Source organism: Chrysochloris asiatica, unplaced genomic scaffold, assembly GCF_000296735.1.
Source record: "Chrysochloris asiatica unplaced genomic scaffold, ChrAsi1.0 scaffold00077, whole genome shotgun sequence".
Lineage (NCBI taxonomy): Eukaryota > Metazoa > Chordata > Mammalia > Afrosoricida > Chrysochloridae > Chrysochloris > Chrysochloris asiatica.
The window spans coordinates 6,480,681-6,505,778 of NW_006408595.1; the positions used below are offsets into that span (position 1 = coordinate 6,480,681).

The window sequence follows — 25,098 nt, forward strand, 5'->3', positions numbered from 1 at the left end:
GTTGTTATTTAGAGTTACTACCTCCATGAGTATAGGTCAGGTTCATCAAATTGCAGCAATTTATCCTTGTTTCCTTTATCAAAAATTGTTTTTTTAATCTTCCTCTAGTCGAGTTCTGATTATCAAGCCATCGAGGCTAGGTCAAATGGGTACTATATGCAAGTTTGGTTGTTCTTGTGCATCTCCCCTCACTTCACATCAGCTGGATGCTTCACTCTCATCTATAGCCCTCTGTGGTTATGTCCTTGTCCGTGGTCTCAAGTGTCCCCAGGTCTCACCACATTTTGGACCAACCAGTCCATCCTCTTCTCTCTCTCATCTCCAGGCCAACGGGGGTCAATGGACTGTGGTTGAACTCAGCCCATTTATCTTCATTGCTGCCTTTCCCCCTCTTCCACTCACCAGTAGACCAATGTGGTCGCCAGCAAGCTTACATGCTTGTTTGTGTGTTCCCTTTGAGTTTCAGTCTTAGAGGGGCGTTTGTCCTGAATGAACTTGATTGCTTGCCTTGATGGCTTCCCGGAGAGCAGCTTGCTTATTCTTGTAGCAGCCTGTCATGCTGACATTTTTGTTTTGGGTTTTTCCTAATGATCTTTCTTTGAAGATGTATCTTCTGTTGCTCTAGCTGTTCCAGGCTGGTCTGCTTGTCCTTTCTAGTGGGAATATCCCACCTCATAAGGTTCTGCATGGGACTTAGGATTCCACCTAAGGTCCTATACTCTGCCAAGGCTTTGCAAGAGGCCTATTTCACAGGGCAAGTTCTAGAACCCCCCTTTAGGTATTCCAATCAGTCAATTATAGGCTGAAGACGGGCTTACAAGTTTTCTCTAATCATGTTTTCCAACATTCTGTTCCCACTCAAGTGTCTATTTTACAATAGTAGTCAAGGGAAACCAATATTCATAAAGACAGTCAAGCGTTTTAGTATTATTTACTGTCTTCAAAAACTGTGCCTAGATCGCTTTATCACAGAGCCGTGTTGTTCCAAGGTTGAGCATGTATCACTATTTACCTCTGTCTCACGTAGGCCATGTAAACTTGTCTCAGTGTTCCCCTATCTATCTTGTTCTTCTACCTCCTTCCCCTTCTTGTTGGGAAACTGTCCTTTCCAACACCCTAACTAAACCCCCCATCCCAACCCACTGTTGTGGTTGGTTACCTTAAATTCTTCCCTCCATTTAAGACAGTCCATTTTATTCTGCTATCTACCTCACCTTCTCAGCCCCTGGATCTCTGTTCCTCTGTGTTTACCTTCTCTCACCTTGTAATTGTATTACTCATAGACTCACCTCCCAGATCCTATGTTCTTATAATTTTATACTGTTCTTGCTTATGATTTTATACTGTTCTTGATGCTTTCATTTGTCGATTGAGTTCAGGGTGATGCTGCCACATACATCATTCTCTGATAGTTATTTGGTCTTGTTGGTTCTCTGTCCACAGAACTCCGTTTAGGATGTTTTTTATAGCAGGTTGGCTTTGGCAAAATCCCTTAGCTTCTGTTTATCCTGGAATGTTTTGATTACACCATCATATTTGATTGACAGCTTTGCTTGGGTAGAGGATTCTTGGTCAGAAGTTTTTTTTCTTTCAGGGTTTTATATATGTCTCCCCATTGCCTTCTTGTTTGCATGCTTTCTGTTGGAAATCCGAGCATAATCTTATTTGCTTATCTTTGTGTGTTACACTTCTCTTATCCCTAGCTGCCTTCAGGATTCTGTCCTTTGATTTTGGAGAGCTTGATTATATAATGTCTTGGTGGTTTTCTTTTAGGGACTATCCTTTCTGGGATTCGTTGAGCTTCTTGAATTCTTACCTTTTCACTTTTCAGGATGTTAGGAAATTTTTCTTCCAGCATCTCTTCAACTATCTCCTCTGTGAACTTGTGTTATTCTTCCTGTTCCAGAATGCTGGTAATTCTTAAGTTATTCATCTTCACGTTATCCAACATGAAATTTAGGCCTTCTTCAGATTTTTTATCCTTTTTTGTGCTTGCTCTTCTATCTTAGTAGTGTTGAGAGATTTATCTTCTAGCTCACTAGTTCTACTTCTGTCTCTTCAGTTCTACTCCTTTGCCCTTTCAGTGTATTGTCCATTTCTGATATTTTATTATTAATTGTTTGGACCTCTTTCTGTAGGTTTTGAATTGTTTCCAGTGCTGTATATATCTTATTTGATTGTTCCTGCAGCACTTTCCTGACTTCTTTCTTACTTTTCTCTACTCCATTGTATAGTGTTTTGATACATTTTGTAACCATTTTTCTGAATTCCTTCTCAGGCATTTCCAAACCCTGTCCATCTAACAATATGGAGTGTAGGTCTACTTTGGTTTCTTTTGCCTCAGTTACTTTATCTCGTTTTTCGACGTGCTGATATGGTCATCTGTTTCTGTTTTTTGGGCATATTTCAAGAGTTAGCTGTGGCCTTAAAACTTAGATGGGTGTGTATTTTGCTATTTTTTATGCTTTCTGATTGCCTCCAGGTAGATGTGATCAGGAGATGTGCTTCCCTTTTCACTTTTCTTCCTGAGAAATTTCAAGATGCCACTGTTGGTCATTGTAACGTAACTCAGGATTTAATTTTCGGCTTGTTTCCTTTATAGTCTGTCTGTCCCACTCCACAATCCCTGTTCAGGCCGTTTTCCCAGCGATAAACAGTTCAGGGCCGGCTGTGGCAGTTTGTATTGCTCATAGAGTGACCTCCCAGATCCTATGTTCTTATAGTTTTATATTGTTCTTGATGCTTTCATTTGGTGATTGAGTTCATGGTAATGCTGCCACATACTGTTTGCACTGCTGTTTGGTTTTAAGTCGAAACTGTCACTTTAAATTTTGAGGAGATCTGTACGCATGCATAGTTGAACCCTTCGGGGTTGGGGTTGGGGTTGGTGTTTCCACTTGCTCCATCACCCCCTCTAGTCACCTGAATGGAGGTGCACAGACAGACCAATGAACAGATAACAACAAAAAAAGAGTGTCCGTACCTTTATCTCTGCTGTTCTGTCAGGTGTTCATGGCTGCTCTGATTCTTCCCCTGCTCAGTCTCCCCCAAGATGGTGGCTCTGGGAGCACATGAGCATCTTAGATTAGAAAGCAATGGATTTCTTGCTTCTGCTACAAATTCCGCTTGCTGTAAGTCTTCCAACCTTCTTAATATTCCTTTTTATGTGGTTCAGAGTTCTGGCAGTATCCCCTTAGCCTGCTTGGTCTCGTGTTCTGTATTGTTGCTCATGGAGCTCCTCGCTGCATGTCTACCCGATCCACCATCTTGTTTGTTCTCTCAGTTGGTATTTTGGGGTACTACATTCGTAAAGCAGCTCTGGTAGTATAGTGGTTACGAATCAGGCTGCTAATCTCATGGTCAGTAGTTTGAAATTACCAGCTATTCTGCAGGTGAAAGATGAGGCTTTCTGCTCCTGTAAAGATTTACAGCCTCTCTATGAATCGGAATAGACTCCACTGCACACAACAACAGTAACACATCCATAAGTGTAGGTCAAGTTCATTAAAGCATAGCAATTTACACTAGTTTCTTTTATCAAACTTTTTTTTTTTTAATCTTCCTCTAATCGAGTTCTGATTATCAAGCCATCAAGGCTAGGTCAAATGGGTACTGTCTGCAAATTTGGGTGCTGTTTTGCATCTCCCCTCACGTCATGACAGCTGGATGCTTCACTCTCAGCTCTAGCCTTCTGTGGCTATGTCCTTTTGCATGGCTTGGGAATCCCCACGTCTCACCACACTTCAGACCAACCAGCCTTTACTCTTTTCTCTCTCATTTCCAGGTCGACAGAAGTCTATGGCATGTGGCTGAACTCAGCCCATTTCTTAATTACTTCCTTTCCCCCTCTTCCACTCACCAGTAGACCAATGTGTTCAGGCCAGATCTTGATATGTTCTTTTTGAGATGAATGTAACACCGTTCCTCTTCAATTTGTCATTCCTGGCATAGTAATCCATGTGATTATCAGGTTCATAATGGCCAACAGCAGTATTTAATTAAGCACAATTGGTTGTGTGGAAGTTCACACACACACTTTTTTTTTTTGATCTAGGAATTCTAAATTTCATCTTATTAACTTTGACTTACTATTTGATTTTGTTAAATACCTTACAGTTTTATTTAGTGATCCTATATTGTTGTTGTTACATGCCATGGAGTTGGTTCCGACTCATAGTGACCTTGTACAGGGTGTCCGAGGCTGTAAATCTTTATGGGAGCAGAAAGCCTCATCTTTCTCCCACAGAGCAGCTGGTAGTTTCAAACTGCTGACCTTAAGGTTCACAGCCCGATTCGTAACCACTATGCTACCAGAGCTCCTTTATATTAGCAGCAGATAAAAACAGCTTAGTTTTATCTGAAAATTAAGTGTACCTTTTGTCTTTTTGATAACCATTAATGATTGTGTTGTTTAGCATAATATCAAATTTAGAAACCTCTTGGGATCTCTCTTTATTGACCTCAGCCACTTATCATCAATGTTTTATGTTAATTCAGCAACCTTGTCTTCATTTCTACTTGAGGATCTTATTTAAAAGTTTGTCAGTTATTTTCTTAAAATGTGTCACAAAACATTTGCTTTATCAAAACAGTGTCATGAAAATTGCTTTTGTTTTTGTAAATCCACTGTGGCTCACAGGGACAACTAGCTACAAACTTACCGACTTTTTCTTTGTTAATTCACTTTAAGTATTTGCAAGGGATACTTGGGACATATTGTCAGGAGGGACCTGTCGCTGGAGAAGGATATCATGTTTGGTATCAGTGGGCTCAAGTGTGGCAACAATAGTGAGGTTGGCCCAGGATTGGTCAGTATTTTGTTTTGCTGCATATAAGGTCGCTAGGAGTTGATACTGACTCGATGGCACTTAAACAAGAACAATGTCAGATTTGGAGTCCTGGTGAGGCACTGTAAGATAGGTACTGGACTCTTAACTTCAGGGTCATAGGTTGAAAACCACCAGCCACTCCTCTGAAATCTTATGCAAGGGTCACTATGAGTTGGAACCGGCACTAAATAACACCAACAATGTCAGATTTATTGGTAATTCTCATTTATTAATTAGGTTGTGTATCATTTTGGTTGCATATTTAAACAAAAGATTTGCAAGTTTATTGTTTTTGTTGGTCTATTTATATAGCTCTAACTTTAGACTCAGCTGTTTTTATTTTCTCAATTATCAGTTTGTTGTTGGTAAGTGCTGTGGGCTCATAGAGGAGCAGCTGATGAATTTGAACACTGACCATGTGGTTCAAACTGACCTTGTGGTCCAGTGCTTATCCTACAATGCCATACCTATTAAAAATAGAAGATAATTTTTCGAGTGTGGGAAGAAGGATTCTAGTAGAAGAGTAAATCCTATTTTGCATAGTCTTACTCATATGAATATTTTGGTTTTTGCAATTAAAAAGTCAAAAAACTGATGACGGGGGAAAGCAGATATAATGGAAGAGTCTTATTCACCAGCACTTAATTATTTTTTAAAAACATATGTTTAATATAATGAAAATGTATAAGAATTAAAAATATTATTTTCAGAATACTAATTTAGAAGGTAGTTATTTGTGAGCTTTAAAGACAAATCTTAAGACATGTCAACTGAATTAATTTTGATATCCATATAGATTTTTGGATTATAACTGACATTTTAATAGAGTTTTGAGATTTAACTATGATTTAGAGAAAAGGCTTTTTGTGTGCATTTAAAATGATGTTGTTGTTGGTTTGAAGTGCTGTTGAGTCAATTCCGACCCATAACGACACTGTATAGGGTTTCCAAGGAGCAGCTGGTGAGCTTGAACTGCCAACCTTGCAGTGCAAACGGCTTTGCAGTCTGACACATTAATGTGTTATCTTCAACTTATGTATGGTGAATAGGAACAGAAGCTAAAAACAATTCTCTTAACAGCTGATATCATAGAATTTCTTGATATGAAAGTCACTGTATTAGTGTTCAATACTTATACAATCTTTTAGTCAATAAAAATTTATTGAACATAAATGGCTTACCAAGCAGGACAAATCAAGTCCTCTCTCTGAGTTTATGGTATTGAGAGAGACAAACAAGTAATTATATGAGAATAAACATGGTAACTGAAGGAAGAGCAGAAGGATGCCAGTGGAGAGGGATAATTGGAGAAGGTTATTGTATCAGGTGAAGTTCTTTATGTAGTATTTTAATGGAAGGGCAGTTAACTGATCCAGGCTATTAATGTGCTGTTGCTTTAGATTCTATAAGCTGTTTTTGTTTGAGGAGTCATTGTATACTCGTAAGAGAATTTTGGCTATGAGTTTCTTAAGTGAATCCTGGGAGTATAACTATAACTTTTTTGACATCAAAATGATGGTGGTTCTAAAACAGTAATGAATTCATGACATTTCCATATATGTAAGGTGCCCTTGTGTGATGCAAACAAGTGCTCAACTACTTGCTGAAAGGTTGGTGGTTCAAACCCACCCAGATGTGTTTCAGAAGACACGCCTGATAATAAGCTTTCAAGGTCACAGACTTGAAAACCCTGTGGAGTTGTTCTGCTTTGTATACATGGGGTCACTATGAATTAGAATTGACTTGACCTCAACCAGCAACCTTATGTGTAGGAGGTGGAGTGATGGCATTCATATCCCTATTCTAGAACTTAGTATGCTCTGGTCAGAAGCACACTTTTGTAATGTGTGCAGATGGCATAATGTTTTATTTATATTTAAAAAAGAGAGCCCATGTTGTTTTTGCTGATGTATTGAGAGAGTTCTATTCAGAGATGTCTTTCCGTTTTCAGTTTGTAGGACTTTAATTCAACTTGTATCTTAGCTCCTAAATACGATTATCTTGGAAAAGCAGTAAGTACAAAATTTTATCTACCAATTTTGTTCTTGGCTTTGTGTGTGTGTGTGTGTGTATGTATCTTTAACACAGGAACATTTTAAAATGTGTGCCACCCTTCTATTGCCACCCCCTTTTGGTTTTATATCTTCTTCAATAGATCAGTAGATCCCCGGAACATCTTTATCTTGATAACCAAGAATCAATCCTAAATTTCATGATCCAGATAGATGAAAAATTTTCTTAGCATCTTTGTAGCCACCTCTTCATTTGTTCTTATCTTAATTTATCTTGCAAAGCCTCAACTGTCGGAGAGACCAATGTCCTACCTGTACTATGAAGTTTGTGTGTTTATTGATGGGGCTTTCCTGAACACATCTTTTTTCATTCCTGTCATGTCAGGCAGTATGTTGAGAATCCAGTAGTTTGGTCTCTAACTTTATCTTTCCTAATGATGACTTCACCACCACCTCTCTGATAGTTTGTCGCACTGTGGTGTCTTGCATGTTGCTATGATGTTGGAAGCTATTCCACTGATATTTAAAATACCTGTAGGGTACACCATTGATGTACAGGTTTCAGCTGAGTTTCCAGACTAAGACAGACTAGGATGAAGCAAAGGTGGACTACTTTTGATAGTTTAGCCACTGAAAGCCTTATCAGTAGTTGTGCAACACTGTCAGCACCAGAATATTGAAACATGATAAATAGCACCAGAATATTGTCAGATATAATGCCAGTAGATGAGCCTCTCAGGTGGAAGGCATTCAAAATACTGGTAGGAAGGAGCTGCCTGTGATAACATGAATGGAGTAAAGCTTTTAGGACCTTCATTTGCTGATGAGGCACAATGCAAAATGAGAAATGGCTGTACACATATATTAAGAAGTAGAACATGGAATGTATGAAGTATGAATTTAGGAAAATTGGAAGTTGTCAAAAATGAAATGGAATGCATAAACATCGATATCCCAGGCATTAGTGAGCTAGAATGAATTGGCCATTTTGAATCTAGCAATCACATGGTGTACTATGATGGGAATGACAAATTGAAAAGGAATAGCATCACATTCATTGTCTAAAAGAACATTTCAAGATCTATCTTGAAGTATAATGCTATCTGTGATAATAACTATATGCCTATAAGCAAGACCAGTTAATACAACTATTACTCAAATTTATGCACCAACACTAAAGCCAGTGATGATGGAATTGAAAAATCCTACCACTTCTTTAGTGTGAAATTGATCAAAAATGCAATGAAGATGTATTGGGAATTACTGGTAATTGTACTCAAAAGTTGGAAACAAAGAGGAAGGATCAGTAGTTGGAAAATATGCCATTGGTGATAGAAACAGTGAAGGAGATTGCATGATAGAATTTAGCAAGACCAATGAATAATTCATTTCAAATACCTTTTGTAAACAACATAAAAGCTCCGTATCATCAACTGAAACAATGCCAGGGGTGGGCATTAAAACCGTCACTTGAGCATATGGTAGTGCAAACTGAAGCTGAAAAAAATTAAAACGAGTCCATGAAAGCCAAAATATGACCTTAAACATACCCCACCTGAATTTAGAAATCATCTCAAGAACAGATTTGATGCACCGGACACCTAATAACCGAAGACCAGAAGAGTTGGATTGGCACAGGAGCAACAGCAGTGGACTCAAACATAACAAGGATGTGAAGGTGGTGCAGGATTGGGCATTGTTTTGTTCTGTTGTGCACAGGGTCACTGTGAATATGAACTGACTCAGTGGTAACTGACAACAACAACAAAAATGATGAGCTAAAGGAGCTGAGTCTGAACCTACTTGGTGGCACAAAGCCAGTACCACCAGTTATGACTTCAGTGTATTTTTTTCCTGTCTGTTTTTCATTCTTTCATGGAAATTGTTGCTGATAGACTTGGAATGAATACCCCACCATGTCCAATTTTAGCTACCAGCGTGAAGTCACTGAACACAGAGTTTGGGAGATATGCATACAGTCGGCTCTCACTACTACTCATTGGCCTTGGGTTCTCATTCACCTTTGTAACATTGTCACAATTGAAGTTGTTCTTGGTGATTGTACTGAAAAGTTGGAAAAGGTGCTTCTGTCCTGCCAAAGAATTTACCCCTTGCCAAAGAGGTTAGAAAGACAAGAGGCTTAAGCTCATAAGAGAATTGATTAAGCATCGACTTTCTTCCAGAGAGATAGATAAAGATAGCCTGCTCCCTTCCGAAAGAAGAGAAGCCCCCAACAATTTGGCCTTTATATATATATATATATCCTTTTATCAAGGGCTCTGGTAGCATAGTGGTTATGAATCGGGCTGCGAACCTTAAGGTCAGTGGTTCGAAACTACCAGCTGCTCCGCAGGAGAAAGATGAGGCTTTCTACTCCCGTAAAGATTTACACCCTTGGAAACCCTGTACAGGGTCGCTATGGGTCGGACCCGACTCAATGGCACTTAACAACAACAACACAACAATATCCTTTTATCAGGGATGTGAACTATACTCCTGGGTAAAGTGTCTAAACAGTTAAACTGGAGAACTTGTCTAAATATGCTTACTCTAAATGGTGTGGCACTGTGGGTTAATGCACCAGATTGCAAAGCTGTTTGAACTGCAAGGTCGGCATTTCAAGCTCATCAGCTGCTCCATGGAAACCCTATACAGGGTCACTATGGGTCAGAACTGACTCGGCAATACTTAATAACAACAAATCTTGTTCTCCAGTCTCATTACTAACTTTCTTCCCCTTTACAATAGGATTTTTTTTTTTTTAAAGCCATCCCCCATGTTGTTGTTGTTAGTGCCATGGAGTCATTCTCGACCTATAGCAACCCTGTACAGGATTTCCAAGGAACAGTTGGTGGGCTTGAACTGCTGACCTTGTGGTTTACAGTCCAGTACCGATCCAACAGGGCCATTGCTGTTGTTGTCAAGTGCCAGGTAGTCAGTTCCAACTCATAGCAACCCTGTATAGGGTTTCTGATGAGCAGCTGGTGAGCTTGAACTGCTGACCTTGCTGTTCAAACCGACTTTGCAGTCCATCGCATTAACTCGCAATGTTACACCAGGACTCCACAGCACCGTTAAGGTTTCCTTATTTCTGAGACTGCTCTGATTTTCTGCTGAGATCAGGGGAATTTGTCTGAATATGGTTTCCTTGAGTCTTGTTTTTGAGGTTGTAGATTATTATTGACTGACTTTATTTCCCCCTTATAAGTTTCACCTCTCATCCACTCTTCTTCTCAGATTTCCTTATTTTGTATGTTGGCTTGTTTCTGCTGAGACAGGCTTCATAGAGAGGGACTTGAGACTATTCCTTTGTGGCGCAGCAGGATAATGACTGGACTGCAAGGTTGTTTTAACCACAAGGTCAGTGGTTCAGATTCACCAGATGCACATCGTAAACCCTTTACACACAGGGTCACTATGAGTCGGAGTCGATTTGAAGGCACTTAGCAACAACAATGGCATTATTATTATCTATTATGCTAATCTGCAGAAGATTTGAGGCTGTGTAAAAAAATAAGCGTTAAAAAAATTAATGAAACAGGGTTAAATGACTAGCTAATCCATTTTTCTTTAAAAGGAAAATAGAGGAAATTAAAAGTAAGTCAGTAGTATATGAAATAAATGGAGCCCTGGTAGCATAGTGGTTGTGCATTGGGCTGCTAACTGTAAGGTCAGGGGTTTGAGTCCATCAGTCGCTTCCGGGGCAGAAAGATGAGGCTTTCTGCTCCTGTAAAGATTTACAGCCTCAGAAATCCTAAACTTGGTGGCTATATGAGTCAGAACTGATTTAATGGTATACCACCACCACCTTATGAAATAAATGCAGCATAAGGTGCTAGACAGGTGTTGTAGATGAACTAAGGATTTGGCTGAAGCAATAATAATGTTTAGAGTATACCTTGTTTTTGTTGTTGTTAAGTGCTGGTGAATCTCTGATTCACAGCGACCCTGTATAGGGTTTCTGAGGAGGACTGGTGATTTTGAACTGTGGACCTTAAGGTTCAAATTGACCTTGAGATGGAGTGCTTATCCCACAGTTGCCAGACCAGGACTCCTTAGATAAAAACAAATCAGCAGCTCAGGAGTAACAGTTTCTTGATGTCAAGTAGACCACTGAATAATGAGAGAGCAGTCAAGAGCAGTGTTGTAAAATTAGCATGGCGTATTGTTAAGTGCTATCTAGTAGGTCCCCACTCACAGCAGTGCTGTGTATAGGGTTTCAGAGTAGAGTCTGGTGGGTTTGAACTGTTGATCTGTAATTAGCAGTTCAGTGATTATTCTGTACAGTGCCACAATACTTAAATGATGTTTCCTGAAACATTTCCATTCAAGGTACTGTCAGTGCCTTGACAATTCAGAAAAGTTGCTATGTTCTGGGAGGAAAAAAGTTAAATTAGCAGAGAGACTTGGAATTTGCATCTTATTGGAAAGTTAATCTAGGAGCTGCTACTTGTATGTTTAGGCTGTTTGGAAAGCTGGTCCATTTGCATTGTTAAGAGTTTCCAAGTGAGGAAGCTAACAAGATGTTTACAAGATTCTAAATTTGGAATAATTAGAGATTTAACCAAGATAGTGACTGAATTTGTTAATAAAGAAAATCCATGTGTGAAATTTAATAATAGGCCACTTGTTGAGACCAAGTAAAAAGAGTATTTGCAGATAGCCATTGTAAGCACAAGAAACTGTAAGACCCTGAAAACCTTCCCAGTGTTCTTTTTGACTTCTTTATGGTGATGTCTTTCACTCATTGGGATTTTGTGTCATCTTTTACTAGTTCTTTGAGTATCAACGTTACGGAGATTAAATGAGGTGTTTACAAAGATGACTAAGACATGATTCATATTTTCATCTTTCAGTGTGCTTATGTGACTAAGATCTTTGCTCATTCCTATCTGTCTATGCTGTATCCTTGGCTGGCCTCAACCTTCGAACTGAATTAGTGTCTGGACTTGAACAGAGATTTTCTCTTGTTATATATATTTCTTTGGTGATGGTTGCTCAACTTGAAGGCAAGGTAGGATAGAGTTCAGGGGCACCAGAAAATGCTCAGAAGTCTTTGTTATTGCCATCATTTCTACTTCTGGGTCTTCTCTTGTTCCTCCTGGGCACAGAAATCCTGGTGTTAACTCCTCCCTGCCCACCTTTCCCTAGAATCCGTGCGTGTTGATGCCTCCTACAAACAGCAAAATGAAGGAAAGCCAGAAAGAGGTGAGTTTTGAGCTAGATTCTGGTTGGGGATTCTGAAGGTGTGGGAAAGTTGGATTGATAGAACTGTTCGTCAGTCTGCTGATAGGGTCAGAAGTGAATAGCAGTAGATCTAGATAGTACTATTTGAGGGGAGATGTGGGTTTATTGATTAGGATAGCCATTTTTGGTCAGTAGGTTAAGATCTGTAAACAGGCAGATAGGCCCTGGCAACAGTAGGTTCAGGGGATTTCTCTTCTGTTGTCAATCTGTATTATCCTTTTTCATTGTCCTTTGCTTCTTACCTATCTCTGTTCCCCATGGATGTATGAAAATGTGATTAAATGCTAATCCCCCTGCCCTGCCCTTCAATGTTCCTTTGCTTCTGCACACTGAGAGTGGTTAAAATCTGCTTAAATTAGCTCTGTAGTAGCTAAAATCATAAAAGGCCCTAAAACTATCCTTGGGAATTAATTTGACATACCTGAAATACTGATGTCATGTTTGTAAAAGTCACTACTGCTAAGTAAGGTTAACAGTTGTTTGTGAAAGGGTATTTTTCTTTTTTTTTAATATGTTTAGTTGATAAGTCTAGCTGTTAATTCCCAGAATTGAGCCTATAATTATGTCTTTAATTAGAATAGCATACTGTGCTGATTGGTCCAGTTCCTCATCTTCTTTCAAGGGATTGCTTATCTGAATAGGATAGGGCAGTCATTGTATCTTAAAGCTAGAAATATACGTGGGTTTCCCCCCCCACCCCCACCTAATTTTTGAGTTTTAAAATAAGGGACTTGAGTTAGGTAGGTCCTGTGTATTGAGAAATGAATAAACTCTGATGCTTGCTTTTCTGTAGGAACTGTTAATGTAGTTGGAAAATCAACACTCACCATATGAAGTGGAATTTGACAAGTGCAATGTTAATATATTAGGGAATAATGAAATAAACCATATTCTTAGTTGTTTGGTGATAGAGTAATGGCTTGTATCATATTTGAGTTTTAAGTCTTTTAAGAACTTTTAGATTTGCTTTAAATCAGCCACCCTGTATAGGGTTTCCAAGGATCGGCTGGTGAGTTTGAACCACCAACTTTAGTGGTTCAAACTGACTTTGTGGTCCTGTGCTTATCCTACAGCGCCATACTAGGACTATGTTATGTTTTTTTATAGATTGTTGCAACTTCAGAGTTGGAATACTTAGCTTAGAGCTGCCTTAGTGTTGTTAACATTTGAGACCAGATAATTCTTTGTTGTAGAGGCTGTCATGTACATTATTGATGTATATCAGTATCCTTTGCCTCCATTTATTATAGGCCAACAGCACTCTATCATTTCTGATCATCAGGAATGTTTTCAGGCATTGCCATTTGTCCCAGAGGACTTGGGAGAAGGAGAGGATGCTGCAGAATTGTCCCTCGTTGAGAACCATTGATTTAGAGACAGTCTTTTAGGGTTTTCAAGAGAGTATGAAGAGATGTTATTCACCATTGCCCTAGGTGGTTGCCTATTTGCAAGTATCTTGACTGTAGCAGGAAGCTCTTTTTTGTTGTTGGCAAGTACCAAGGTGGTTCTTGACTGACTAGGTATGGCTGTACATAAGCACTGGACTGCTGACTATAAGGTCAACAGTTCAAACCCACCTTCCGCATCTCAGAAACCCTACACAGGGTCACTGTGAGTAAAAACCGATTTGATGATGCTTAATAGCAAGACTAGCCTGTTTCAAGATCTTTGGCTCAGCTTTTGCTCTTAAGTGCTTTCCTGGCCTTAACCCATTGTGTAGTTGACTGGCTTCTGTGTGATTCTTAACTAGGTGCCACTTTCTCCTGTTCTCTGTTATTAATCTTTGTCAGTTCTTTCAACGCATATTGACACATCTTGAAAATTTAATGAAATGTTTTTCTATCAGTAACAACTCACTGTTACTAATCTTTGAAGATTATCTTTAATTAAATTCATTTTTTGTTGAACCTGCTTAAGTTATATTGTTTCAGTATAGTTTTAAATTTAAGTGTATTTCTATAAATAATGGTAATATATAGAACCAAAACTATGTGGTTGTCCTGACTAAAAATAAAGGTCAGTGACTTTGTCTTATGCAAATTTCTTCTTAATTCATTTAATCAGTATTTGAGTACTCATTCAATAATAGTCACTGTTTAGTGCTTTGAATAATAAATTACCAGTTTTGTTTTAATTTTTTAAGCTGTTCAGACATTTCAGGATACCTCCTAAAGTTACTATGTGCTTTTCACCTTGAAATGACCCCTTGTTATCTAGTTCTCTTTGCTGGTGGATATAGTCGTAATAATTACTCTTGGATTTTAATTGTGCTTATTAAATTTTGACTTTTAGGAACATGAACATAAATGATTAAAGAACATTAGTTTTGTCTTTCTTGAGTTCTTTTCTCTGGCTTCATATGTGCTAAACTGGCATCGGTATTCCATAGACTGCCGTATACAATACCCTATGGACTTCAGGTGTAGCACTGTAGGATAAGTGCAGGACTGCGAGGTCAGTTTGAACTCACCAGCTGCTTTTTGGAAACCCTATTTAAGGTTGCTGTGAGTTGGAACCGACTCGGTGGCATTTAACAACAACAACAACGGTCTGGGTTATTTATAATTTTTGATAGCACCCATCCTGAGTGAACTAGGTAGCTTTAGGTATTAACAGATTTACTTTAATGATACAATGAGAATTTCAGTACTAAAATAAATTTATAAGTCCATTGTTAATTTGGTTACAAAACCACTCTATTTGAAACAAATGAGCTAGAAAATTGTACTTTATATTTCTTATATAGGTAAAGAGAGACCTGCCCAGCCTTTGAAAACTTCAAGAGATACATCCCCTTCCAGTTCTTCAGCAGTTGCTTCATCAAAGGTTTGTTGTGCTTCTAAAATGAGTATAAGAGCAATTACAAAGTAAATGAGATGGATAGTCTAGACAGATGCTTTTATTCTTTTTTTTTGATATATAGACCAAAGTTTATTAGTGGTTATCAAGGGTAGAAAAGAATGGGGAGGGAGAATTCCTGCTTATAGAGCCCATCTTTTTTTGTTTACTTTTGGGTCTTTTTAAAAGTTTTTATTGTGAATTGAGTGAAGATTTACAGACAGGATCCTTAGCTAAATTCAACAAATCCTGCACTTCGTTTCATCTCAATGATTACAGTCCCTTCCAAGCAACACCTCTTTCTCTCCTGTGGTTCTTGTTTGCATCACACCTACCTTCCTATACCTTCTCAGCTTTGTCCTTAGGAAACTGTTGCCCTTTTGATTTGGAATGATTGGCCATTCCATGGTGATCATGCCTTACTAGTTTTGTGATCCTCTTCCATAAACCTCTTTACTGCTTGGCTGAAAATTGGGCCACAAGGGTGAGTTTCTTTCCAGACATGAAGGGTGGTCAAGATCTTAAATGCTACTCACTCAAGCAATATGTAGAACATTGTCTTTGTGGATCATGTTATACCAATTAAACATGGTGTCCCCTGAGACTATGGTCCTGAGCCCCCAGGCCCATCAACTCATTGCCTTAAAATATTTGATAATATTTAGTAGGAAGTTTTCATCATTTTACCTGTTGTATGCTCCACCACATTCATAGTTATGTTTGCAGGGAAGATACTCATGTACAAATACCCTCTTTCATATTCATATTTGTGGGATATATAGATCTTACTGCCTTACCCATTCAGCCTATGTCTTCATCCATGTATCTTTGCACAGAACACTGTTTTCCCAAGGTTGTGTATATATGATTATTTACCTCTCTCCACTTTAGTCCATGCATCCCTCCCTGTGTCTTCACTATTCTTCCGCCACCCTTCCTCTTCTTGTATGTTGCCTTCCCTCTTCTTGTATATGGCCCTCCCAGTCACTTGAGCAAACATGTGTCTAACCTTAGCCAGTGAATTACTGTTTTCCCTCTTCCACTTCTGGTAACCATCAAAAAAATTGTTTTTTTTTAGTATGGAAACCTTCCCTTAAGCTTTTATAATAACAATATCATACAATATTTGTCCTTTTGTAATTGACTAATTTCATTTAGCATAATGTTCTCTAGGTTCATCCATGTTATGTGGTATTTTGCAGATTCATCATTTTCAGTGTTGCCTAATGTTGCATTTTGTGTATGTACCAAAGTTTATCCATGTTTCCATTTTTGGGCACTTAGGTTGTCTCCCATCTTTTTGCTGTTGTGAAAAGTGGTGCAGTGAACATCAATGTACGTAACCTACTTGTGTTCTGGCTCATATTTCTTGTGGATATGTACCAAGTAGAGGCATTGCTGGGTCATAAAGTATTTCCATCTCCAACTTTCTGAGGAAGCGCTGGACCGTCTTCCAGAATCATTGAACCATTTTGCATTCCCAGCAGCAATGTAAGAGGGTCCCAATCTCTCCACACCTTCACCAACATTTGTTGTTTTCAGTTTCTTTTTTTACGGATGCTTTTATTCTATGCTTTCATATTTAGTGGGGATACTTTGCTTTATTTTAAAGTAGGAATTTTAAGTTATCACAACTTGAAAGTAGCTACCAAAGTAAAGGAGTCCTGTTGTGGTGCTGTAGGTTAATGTGCTGGACAGCAAGGTTGGTTTGAACCACAAATTCAGCAGTTCAAGCTCACCATCCACTCCTCGGTAACCCTATACAGGGTAACTATGACTCTGAACCAATTTGACAGCACTTAACACCAACAGCAACTACAACCAAAGTAAAGAAGCTCTTTTCAGACTAAATATTTTCCATAGGCTGTTGTTAAAATTGGTGTCTACTGCTGCCTTTGTGTCTCTGTAACATAATCAGGTGGGACTGACTGTTCAGATGGGGTGATACAGGGTCTCTATTAGTTGAAACTAACTTGCTGGAATTTAGCAACAGTTTGGGAGATGGGAGATACACAGAAACTTAACATTTTGTATAACTGCAAAGTGCTAGATGCTATATTAAGTGCAGAAATTAGATGATATAAGCAACTGCAGCTCTCCATTAAGAAGACTTGGTGATGCTGTGTGTTAGGTGTTGGGCTACCAAACTCAGAGTCAGTGGTTTAAACCCACCACCTGCTACATATGAAAAAGATAAGTCTGCTTTCTTTCATATAAATTTCTTCTCAGAAACCCTGTATTATTTTGCTATGAGTCAGAATCTAGTTGGTGGCAGTGCGTTTAGTGTTTTTTTTTTTTTGTTGTTGTTGTTGCTAAGTACCGTTGAGTGGATTCCACCCCATAGTGACTCTGTTTAGGGTTTCCAAGGAGCAGCTGGTGAATTTGAACCACCTTGCCTTTGCAGTCTGACATGTTAGCCCACAGCGCCACACCAGGTTTATAGATCCCCATTATATAGAAGGGAGTTGTGATCTAGTTCTCCTTTCTGGTCTGTAGGATAGTAGACTGCTAACTGTAAGATCAGCAGTTCAAACCCACTAGCTGCTCCTCAGAAACCCTATATAGGGTATCTTTGACTCATAACTGACTTGACAACACTTAACAACAGCATTTTATTGTAAGAGTAAATAAAGGCTAAAAAGTTAAATCATTTTCTCAAGGACATAGCTACTCTTTCATCATGTCATCTTTCTCAGTCTTACCTTCTCAACATCCCAAGCCATTTTGAAAAGATGACCCATAATTGTAATCCTCAAAAATAAAATAATTGAGGTGTTTCAATTTCCATTTGTTCTCTGAATTATATTTTCTCTTCACTGATAACAAACCTTTTCTAAATGTTGTCATAACTGTGGTTACGTTTTTTTTTTTTTATGTTCTTTTGTTTTCTTTGTTTCTGGCTTTTTGGCAAGGGTAAACATTACTTGGCTGTCTTTGCAGGAGGAGTGTTGGGGGAGAAATTGCTTCTTTATCTTAAAGGGTAAAGAAGAGAAAGTTTTCATAATGACTGTGTATTTTTGGTGCTTTTCCAGAAGTCTGAAGGTTCTAGAATGCTGGGTTTTGAATAGCAAATATTTACTAGATTTTTAGTGATATCTTATAATAAAATGAGTGCTTTGCACACTTGAAATACTGGCTTGCTTTTCTTTGTCAGGCAGTAAGTAAAAAATATAATAACCATCCTTTCAAGTTACTATGAAAATTTAAATTAACATATATGAAATAGCCATTTTCCTGGAAATAAATACAATTTTGAAATTTACGTTTTTTTTTAACATAAACTATAGTGTTAAGACTACCAGTCATCTGTCAGTTTGTTGTACTGTGGTGGCCTGTGAGTTGCTGTGATTCTGGAAGCTATGCTACGGGTATTTTAAATATTAGCAGGGTAACCCACAGTGGACGGGTTTCAGATGAACTTCCAGATGAAGACACACTAGAAAGAAAGAGTGACAAACTACTTGTGAATATCTATGCCAAGAAATTTGGAAGACAACTATCTGGCCAGCTGAATGGAAGAGATCCATATTCCAAAGAGAGGTGACTCAATGGAATGCAGAAATCACTGGGCAATATCTTTGATATCCCATGCGCGTAAAGTTTTACTAAAGGTAATACAGAAATGGCTGCAATCATACATTGACAGAGAACTTCCAGAGGTTCAAGCCAGATTCAGAAGAGAGTGTGGAATGAGAGATATCATTGCTGACATCAGATGGGTCTTGGCTGAAAGCAGAGAATATCAGAAAGATGTTTACCTGTGCTTGATTGACTACACAAAGACCTTCAATTGTGTGGATCATGACAAGCTATGGGACAACATTGCGAAGTATGAGTACTCCGTAACACATAATTATGCTCATGAGGAATCTGTACATGGACCAAGAGGCAGTTGTTTGAACAGAACGTGGGAACAATGAATGGTTTATAATTAGGAAAGGTGTGTAAAAGGGTTGTATTCTGTGACCATATTTATTCAACATGTATGCTGAGCAAATAATCCTAGAAGCTGGGTTATCTGAAGAAAAATGTGGCATCAGAATTGGAGGAAGACTTAATAACAACCTGCGATATGCAGATGACACAACTTTGCTTGCTGAAAGTGAAGAGGACTTAAAATCTTTACTGATGAAGATCAAAGACCATAGCCTTCGGTATGGATTGCATCTCAATGTAAAGAAAACAAAAATCCTCATCGCGGGACGAATAAACAGCATTCTTATCAATGGAGAAAAGATTGAAGTTTTCAAGACTTCATTTTTCTTAGGTCAACCATCAACAGTCATGGAAGCAGCAGTCAAGAAATCAAATGATGTGTTGCATTAGGCAAATGTGCTGCACAAGACCTTTTTAAAGTGTTGAAGACCAAAGATGTCAGTTTGAGGACTAAGGTGCGCCTGACCCAAGCCATAGTATTTTCAATAACCTCATATGCATGTGAATGTTGCACTGTGAGTAAGGAAGGCTGTAGAAGAATTGATGCATTTGAGTTATGGTGTTTGAGGAAAATATTGAAAGTACCATGGGCTGCCAAAAGAACAAACAGACCTATGTTGGAAGAAGTATAGCCAGAGTGCTTCTTGGAGGCCAGGAATGGACAGACTTTGTCTCTCATACTTCGGACATATTTTCAGGAGGGACCAGTCACTGGAGAAGGGTATCATGTTTGGTAAGGTGAGGGGAGGGGGGGGGAGGTCAGAGAAAAAGAGGAAGCCCCACAGTGAGATGGATTGACTAAGTGGCAACATCAGTGGGCTCAAGTGTGGCAACAATTGTGAGGTTAGCCCAGGACCGGGTAGTGTTTCATTCTGTTGTGCACTGTGAGTTGGTAATGACTCAGTGGCACAATAAAAACAATAACATAGTCTTAAGGTTTGTTGTTGTTGTTGTTAAGTGCTGTTGTTAAGTTGTTGTTGAGTCCTTTAAAACCCATAATGACCCTGTATAGGATTTCCGAGGAGCGGCTGGTGAGTTTGAACTATCCATCCACCTTGTGATTCAAACCAATCTTATGGTCAAGTGTTTATCCTACAGTGTCACACCAGGACTTTAAGATGGAATAAGAATATTATATCTATAATTATTTACCTATTGGGAAGTGGAGGCCCTGTGTGCTCATCTCAGGATTTACATTGTAGCTGTGGGGAGACTTTATTAACCTATTTGTCCACTAGTATTGGTGATGTTTCTCTCCTAAACACGATGTAGGAAGCGTTTTTCAGTTTATTTCCTGCTATTATGAGTTAACTTACAATGGTAGTTTTTACAGCCAGAATATTCCTTAGAAGCAAGGGGACGAGACTTCATCTAATATACTTTGGACATGTTTTGACAAGGGACCAGTCTCTGGAAAAGGACATCATGCTTGGTAAAGCAAACAGTCAGCAAAAAAGGAATATTATACTCTAGAAGATGGATTGACTGAATGGCTGTCACATTAGGTAACGAGTATAAGGATGTAGCAGGACAGGGCAGTCTTCTGCTGTAAATAAGGTTGTTATGAATCAGAACCAACTTGATATCACCTAACAATACCATATTTTGTGTGAGTTTTCAGTGTCTTTTTCTTTGTTCCATAGATAAATATTTAAAACTTTTTTGTAAAAAAAATTATGAGTTATATCTAGCCTAAGTGTCCTAAAGGAATTGTTACAGAGGAATTCTATGTTGAATATTTTTGGAAGTATATAAAGAATTTATCTGTTCTCCATATAAATTTGAAGGCGTGCATAATTTTAAATGGTAGTAGAGTGTACTTCTTGATGCATGTGAAATTTATAAGCCCTTGAGAATTATAACAGAAGTGTTCCTTTGTTTTTATTAGGGGTTAGATAAGCCTGGTAGGCTAACTGAAAAGGAACTTGCTGAGGCTGCAAGCAAGTGGGCTGCGGAAAAGCTAGAGAAGGCAGAGGAGAGTAACTTACCTGAAATTTCTGAATATGAGGTAAGGGATCATTTCTTCTTTATGTGCCATATCTGAAAATTTTATCTGGATTTTATATTAATTTTTGGAAACTATTTGTACTTTTAGTACTTTAAAATATTATATTTGGGGAAATAGTCACATTGATTATTTTAATATTTATTATATACAGTAAATCTAAATATGAACAACTCTGAATTCAGTAATTGTACTGTCTGAATGTTTTTAATGATTTAGGAGTATAGGGGTAATATAAATATGGAGTAAGTGCAAAGAAAGCATAATATTTATTTTTTATAATGAGTTTTGTTGTTAAAAATATATTAGAAAATACTCTGGTCTCGGTGGCACTTAATAACAGCAACAATCCATGGATATACTAGAGCATACAGGGAGCAAAGTTTGAAAACTTCTTAGCCATAACCAAATATTTTGTGAAGAATGAGTCTCGAGGGACACTAAGGACAATGGGCATAATATAGTTCACAAAGACAGTGTTCTACATTTTTCATTCTATATTTGTTGAGTAGCTACAAAGGTCTTAAAAGCATGTAAGCTTCTAAGCTATGACTATTGGTGTTTCTCTGTCCGGAGCAAAGACGAGTAAAGAAAATTGAATACACAAAGAAATAATCCAAAGGACTAATGGAGCACATGAACCTCAACCTCCATGACCCTGAGACCAGAATAATTAGATGTTGCCACCAGCTAACACTACCAACCATTCCAAAAGGAAGATCACATTAGAAGGCCCTGGATAGAGGGGGGAAAAATGTGGAACGAAACTGAAAATCATTTGAGAGACTGAGCTTACTGGTAGAACCCTGACAGTATAGCCTATGGGATAATAACACCTGAGAGGTACACACTCATTAGAGCTATCAACCAAACTATGAAATCAAAAGGGCAGCATTTGGTAAGAAGGACCACTGGAAATGGTAAACACAGGGAGGAAGTGAGAAGAGTGATATTATATCGTGGGGATTTCAGTCAATGTCACAAACAGTGTATATGAATTGTTAATGGAAAACCAGTTTGCTCTATAAACTTCCTTTCATCCAACTCACAATTAAAAAAAAAAAAGAAAGGTTCAAGCGCCCCCACCCCCCAAGATATCTAGGAAATCATGCTAAGCCTCTAGTTAAAAACTAGTGAACACAGAACAAATATCTGATTAATCATTGCTTCTTGGATTATACTTACACTGCATGTTACGCTTCATGAAAATTGCCCAAGAAATGAAATAATGCAGTCTGGGTTACCTTTGACTTTCATGAGTCTGTTGTTATGTGCCATCGACTTGGTTCCGACTCATAGTGCCTCTGTGTAGGGTTTCTGAGGATCAGCTGGTGAACTTGAACTACTGACGTTTTTTGGGTTAGCGGTCTAGTGCTTATCCTATAGCACCATGCCAAGAGTGCCAAAAAATAAGTGCATTTTTGGACTCAAAACTGTTTATAAAATTATTGTATTAAAATATTTGGGGGGAAATAAAGGAAAATTTTTGTATAGTCTTTATCTCTAATAGGGAAAGAAAAATAGGGAAAAATATAAAACTTTTAAAGCAACATTTGATGCTAAATGAGTTATTTTGATAGCGTACGCAGAGACTATATAAAAGTCTGTGACAAATTGTATGTGAAGAAGAATTTTCTTTTCATTATGTTTTTGGATGACTTTTATAGAAGGTCTTTGATATAAGGGATCAATGTAACAATTCTATATGAAAATAAATATTATGTAAAAATTATGCATGATGAAAAGAGTCTTCATTAAGTAATATTGGAGACTGCTCAAAGAAAGTACAAAGCCTTTCAGTGCTTACGCAAATACAGCCTGCCTTTTATAAAACGCTGATCTGTCATTTAGATATCAATTGTTCTTAAGTAGGTCAAGGTTTCCTTCTTATTGTAGTCATCATAATAGATATTTATGCATATTCTTGTATAAATGTATCAGAAATATCAAGCTGTCCTTCTTTGGCACTTTCCCAGCATTATTTTAAAATGTGCACAATACAGTAATGTATTTAATAGGGGTATTTTGGTTGTTTTTTAATACTTAACAATAATGGTTTTTCTATTAATAATATTTAACATTTTTGTCTCAAAGTTGCTATTTTGAAGAATGGATCATTTTTTTCTCCGAGGACTTAAAATCAAAATCTACTAATGACTAATTTTAATTTTATCTTTATTGGTTTATCTTTAATTAGTAAGGATTTATTAAGGTATGTAATGTCTCCTCCTCCACACACACATGCACACACACACACACACAGCCACACACACACACACCCTGTCATTTTGTTAAACCTTTTAAGTATTTACAACATCTCACTAGTGACCTTTCTCAGACTTTAAATATTCGATTTCTGTTTGTTTATTACTTGAACAGGGCTCTGTGCTGAATTATCAGTGTCATTGGTTCTAGAAAGATTCTTTTACCTCTGTGTTTTTTCTTTAATATTTGCCTCGAATTTACTTGAGTTTAAAGTAATGAAAGAAAATAATCCTAAAATAAGTGGATATATAAGTCAAATATAATTCTTTGTTGGCCTAAAGGCATGGTGATAGATGAGAGTACCAGAGAGATTACCTTACTTAGTATGATTCAGTACATGACATGCACCATTTCTGACTCATAGCAACCCTGAATAGGGTTTCCATGGACCAACTGGTGGGCTTGAACTACTGACCTTGCCGTTAGCAGTCCTGTGCTTATTTTACTGTTTAGCAGCATCAGTTTTGTATCATTGTTTAAAATGCTTTCAAGTTATTGTTACTTTTCATTTTAGAAATAATTCAGTTGGGAAATTATTTAAGATACTTTTACTTTTGTAAAAAAAAACAAAAAAACAACTTAGTCTTATCATATCATGATACGTTTTGTTCAGATAGTATAATTTGTTCTTGAGCGTTTGTTAAACAGTTGTTTCGCTGTTCTGTGCTTGTTTGGAAGTAGAATTTTGGCCCTGCTCATGTTAACTTATATCAGTTTTGACACAATAACCTGGAAATAAAAAGGACCTTGTTTGGTTGTAGAAGGGAGTTTGGTTTAATACTGTTCCTTTGCATGTATATTTAAATATTGTATAGAGTAATTTTTATGACTAAAGAGAGATTGAATACTTGGACTTCTAGTTTATCTTCTCTTGTTGCCATCAATATAATTGCAAACAGTTTAGTTGGGAGACCATGTAATTACAGACTGCAGTTTATTCCTCTGTTCAGTTTCTTTTATTTTTGGGGCTCCAGTAGAACATTTCCCAAAGTATTGAATAGTAATTCTGAGAAATCTTCATGGTAGTTGTTGTAATGTACCATTGAGTGGGTATGGACTCATAGTGACCCTGTGCACGATAGAACGAAACACTGCCTGGTCCCATGCCAGCCTCACAGTCGTTGTAACACCTGAGCCCTCTGTGCCAATCCATCTTGTTGGAGTCTTCCTCTTTTACTCTGACTCTCCTTCCTACCAAAACATGATACCTTCTGCAGGGACTGGTCCTTCCTGACAATGTGTCCAAAGTATGAGTGACAAATTCTGACCATCTACCTTCTAGGGAAAATTCTGGCTTTATTTCTTCCAACACAAACTGGTTCGTTCTTTTGACAATCCATGGTATTTTTAATACTCTCCAATAACATGGCTCAACTGCATCAATTCTTATATGGTCTTCCTTATTCTCTGTCTGACTTTTGCATACATATGAGGTTTTCGAAAATACTGTGGCTTAGGTCTGGCTCACCTTAGTCTTCAAATTGATATTGTTGTTCTTCAACACTTTAAAGAGATCTTGTGCAGCAGATTTGCCTAATGTAATACGTTGTTTGATTTCTTGACTGCTGCTTCCATGAGTATTGATAGTTGAGCCAAATAAAATGAAGTCTTTGACAACTTCAATCTTTTCTACATTTATTTTGATATTGTTTATTGATCTAGTAGTGAGGATTTTTGTTTTCTTTACAGTGAATTACATTATATCTTAATGGTTGTTGTTGTTGTGTGCTGTGGAGTAGGTTCTGACTCATAGCGAATCTGTACTGGGTTTCCAAGGCTGTAAATCTTTATGGGAGCAGAAAGCCTCATCTTTCTCCTGTGGAACAGCTGGTAGTTTCGAACTGCTTACCTTGCGGTTTGCAGCCTGATTCATAACCACTACACTGCCAGAGCTCCTTAATCTTAATGGTAGACCTGTTGAAAACCCTTGTTGTTATATCTGACTCATAGCAATCCCGTAGAGCAG

At 37.9% G+C, this 25,098-nt stretch overlaps 1 protein-coding gene across 4 annotated transcripts in view; it reads left to right on the forward strand.

Annotated features, from left to right (window-relative positions):
* The window catches only part of PPHLN1 (periphilin 1), a 149,650-nt gene that overhangs the window by 56,230 nt on the left and 68,322 nt on the right, over positions 1 to 25,098 (forward strand). For 2 of the 4 annotated variants that reach the window (XM_006865311.1, XM_006865312.1), the window contains 3 exons: positions 11,993 to 12,049; positions 14,835 to 14,914; positions 20,751 to 20,870. In XM_006865311.1, the coding sequence (XP_006865373.1) occupies positions 11,993 to 12,049; positions 14,835 to 14,914; positions 20,751 to 20,870 (257 nt within the window). The remainder of the gene's footprint in view (positions 1 to 11,992; positions 12,050 to 14,834; positions 14,915 to 20,750; positions 20,871 to 25,098) is intronic. The other 2 variants (XM_006865313.1, XM_006865310.1) reach the window with 1 other exon arrangement.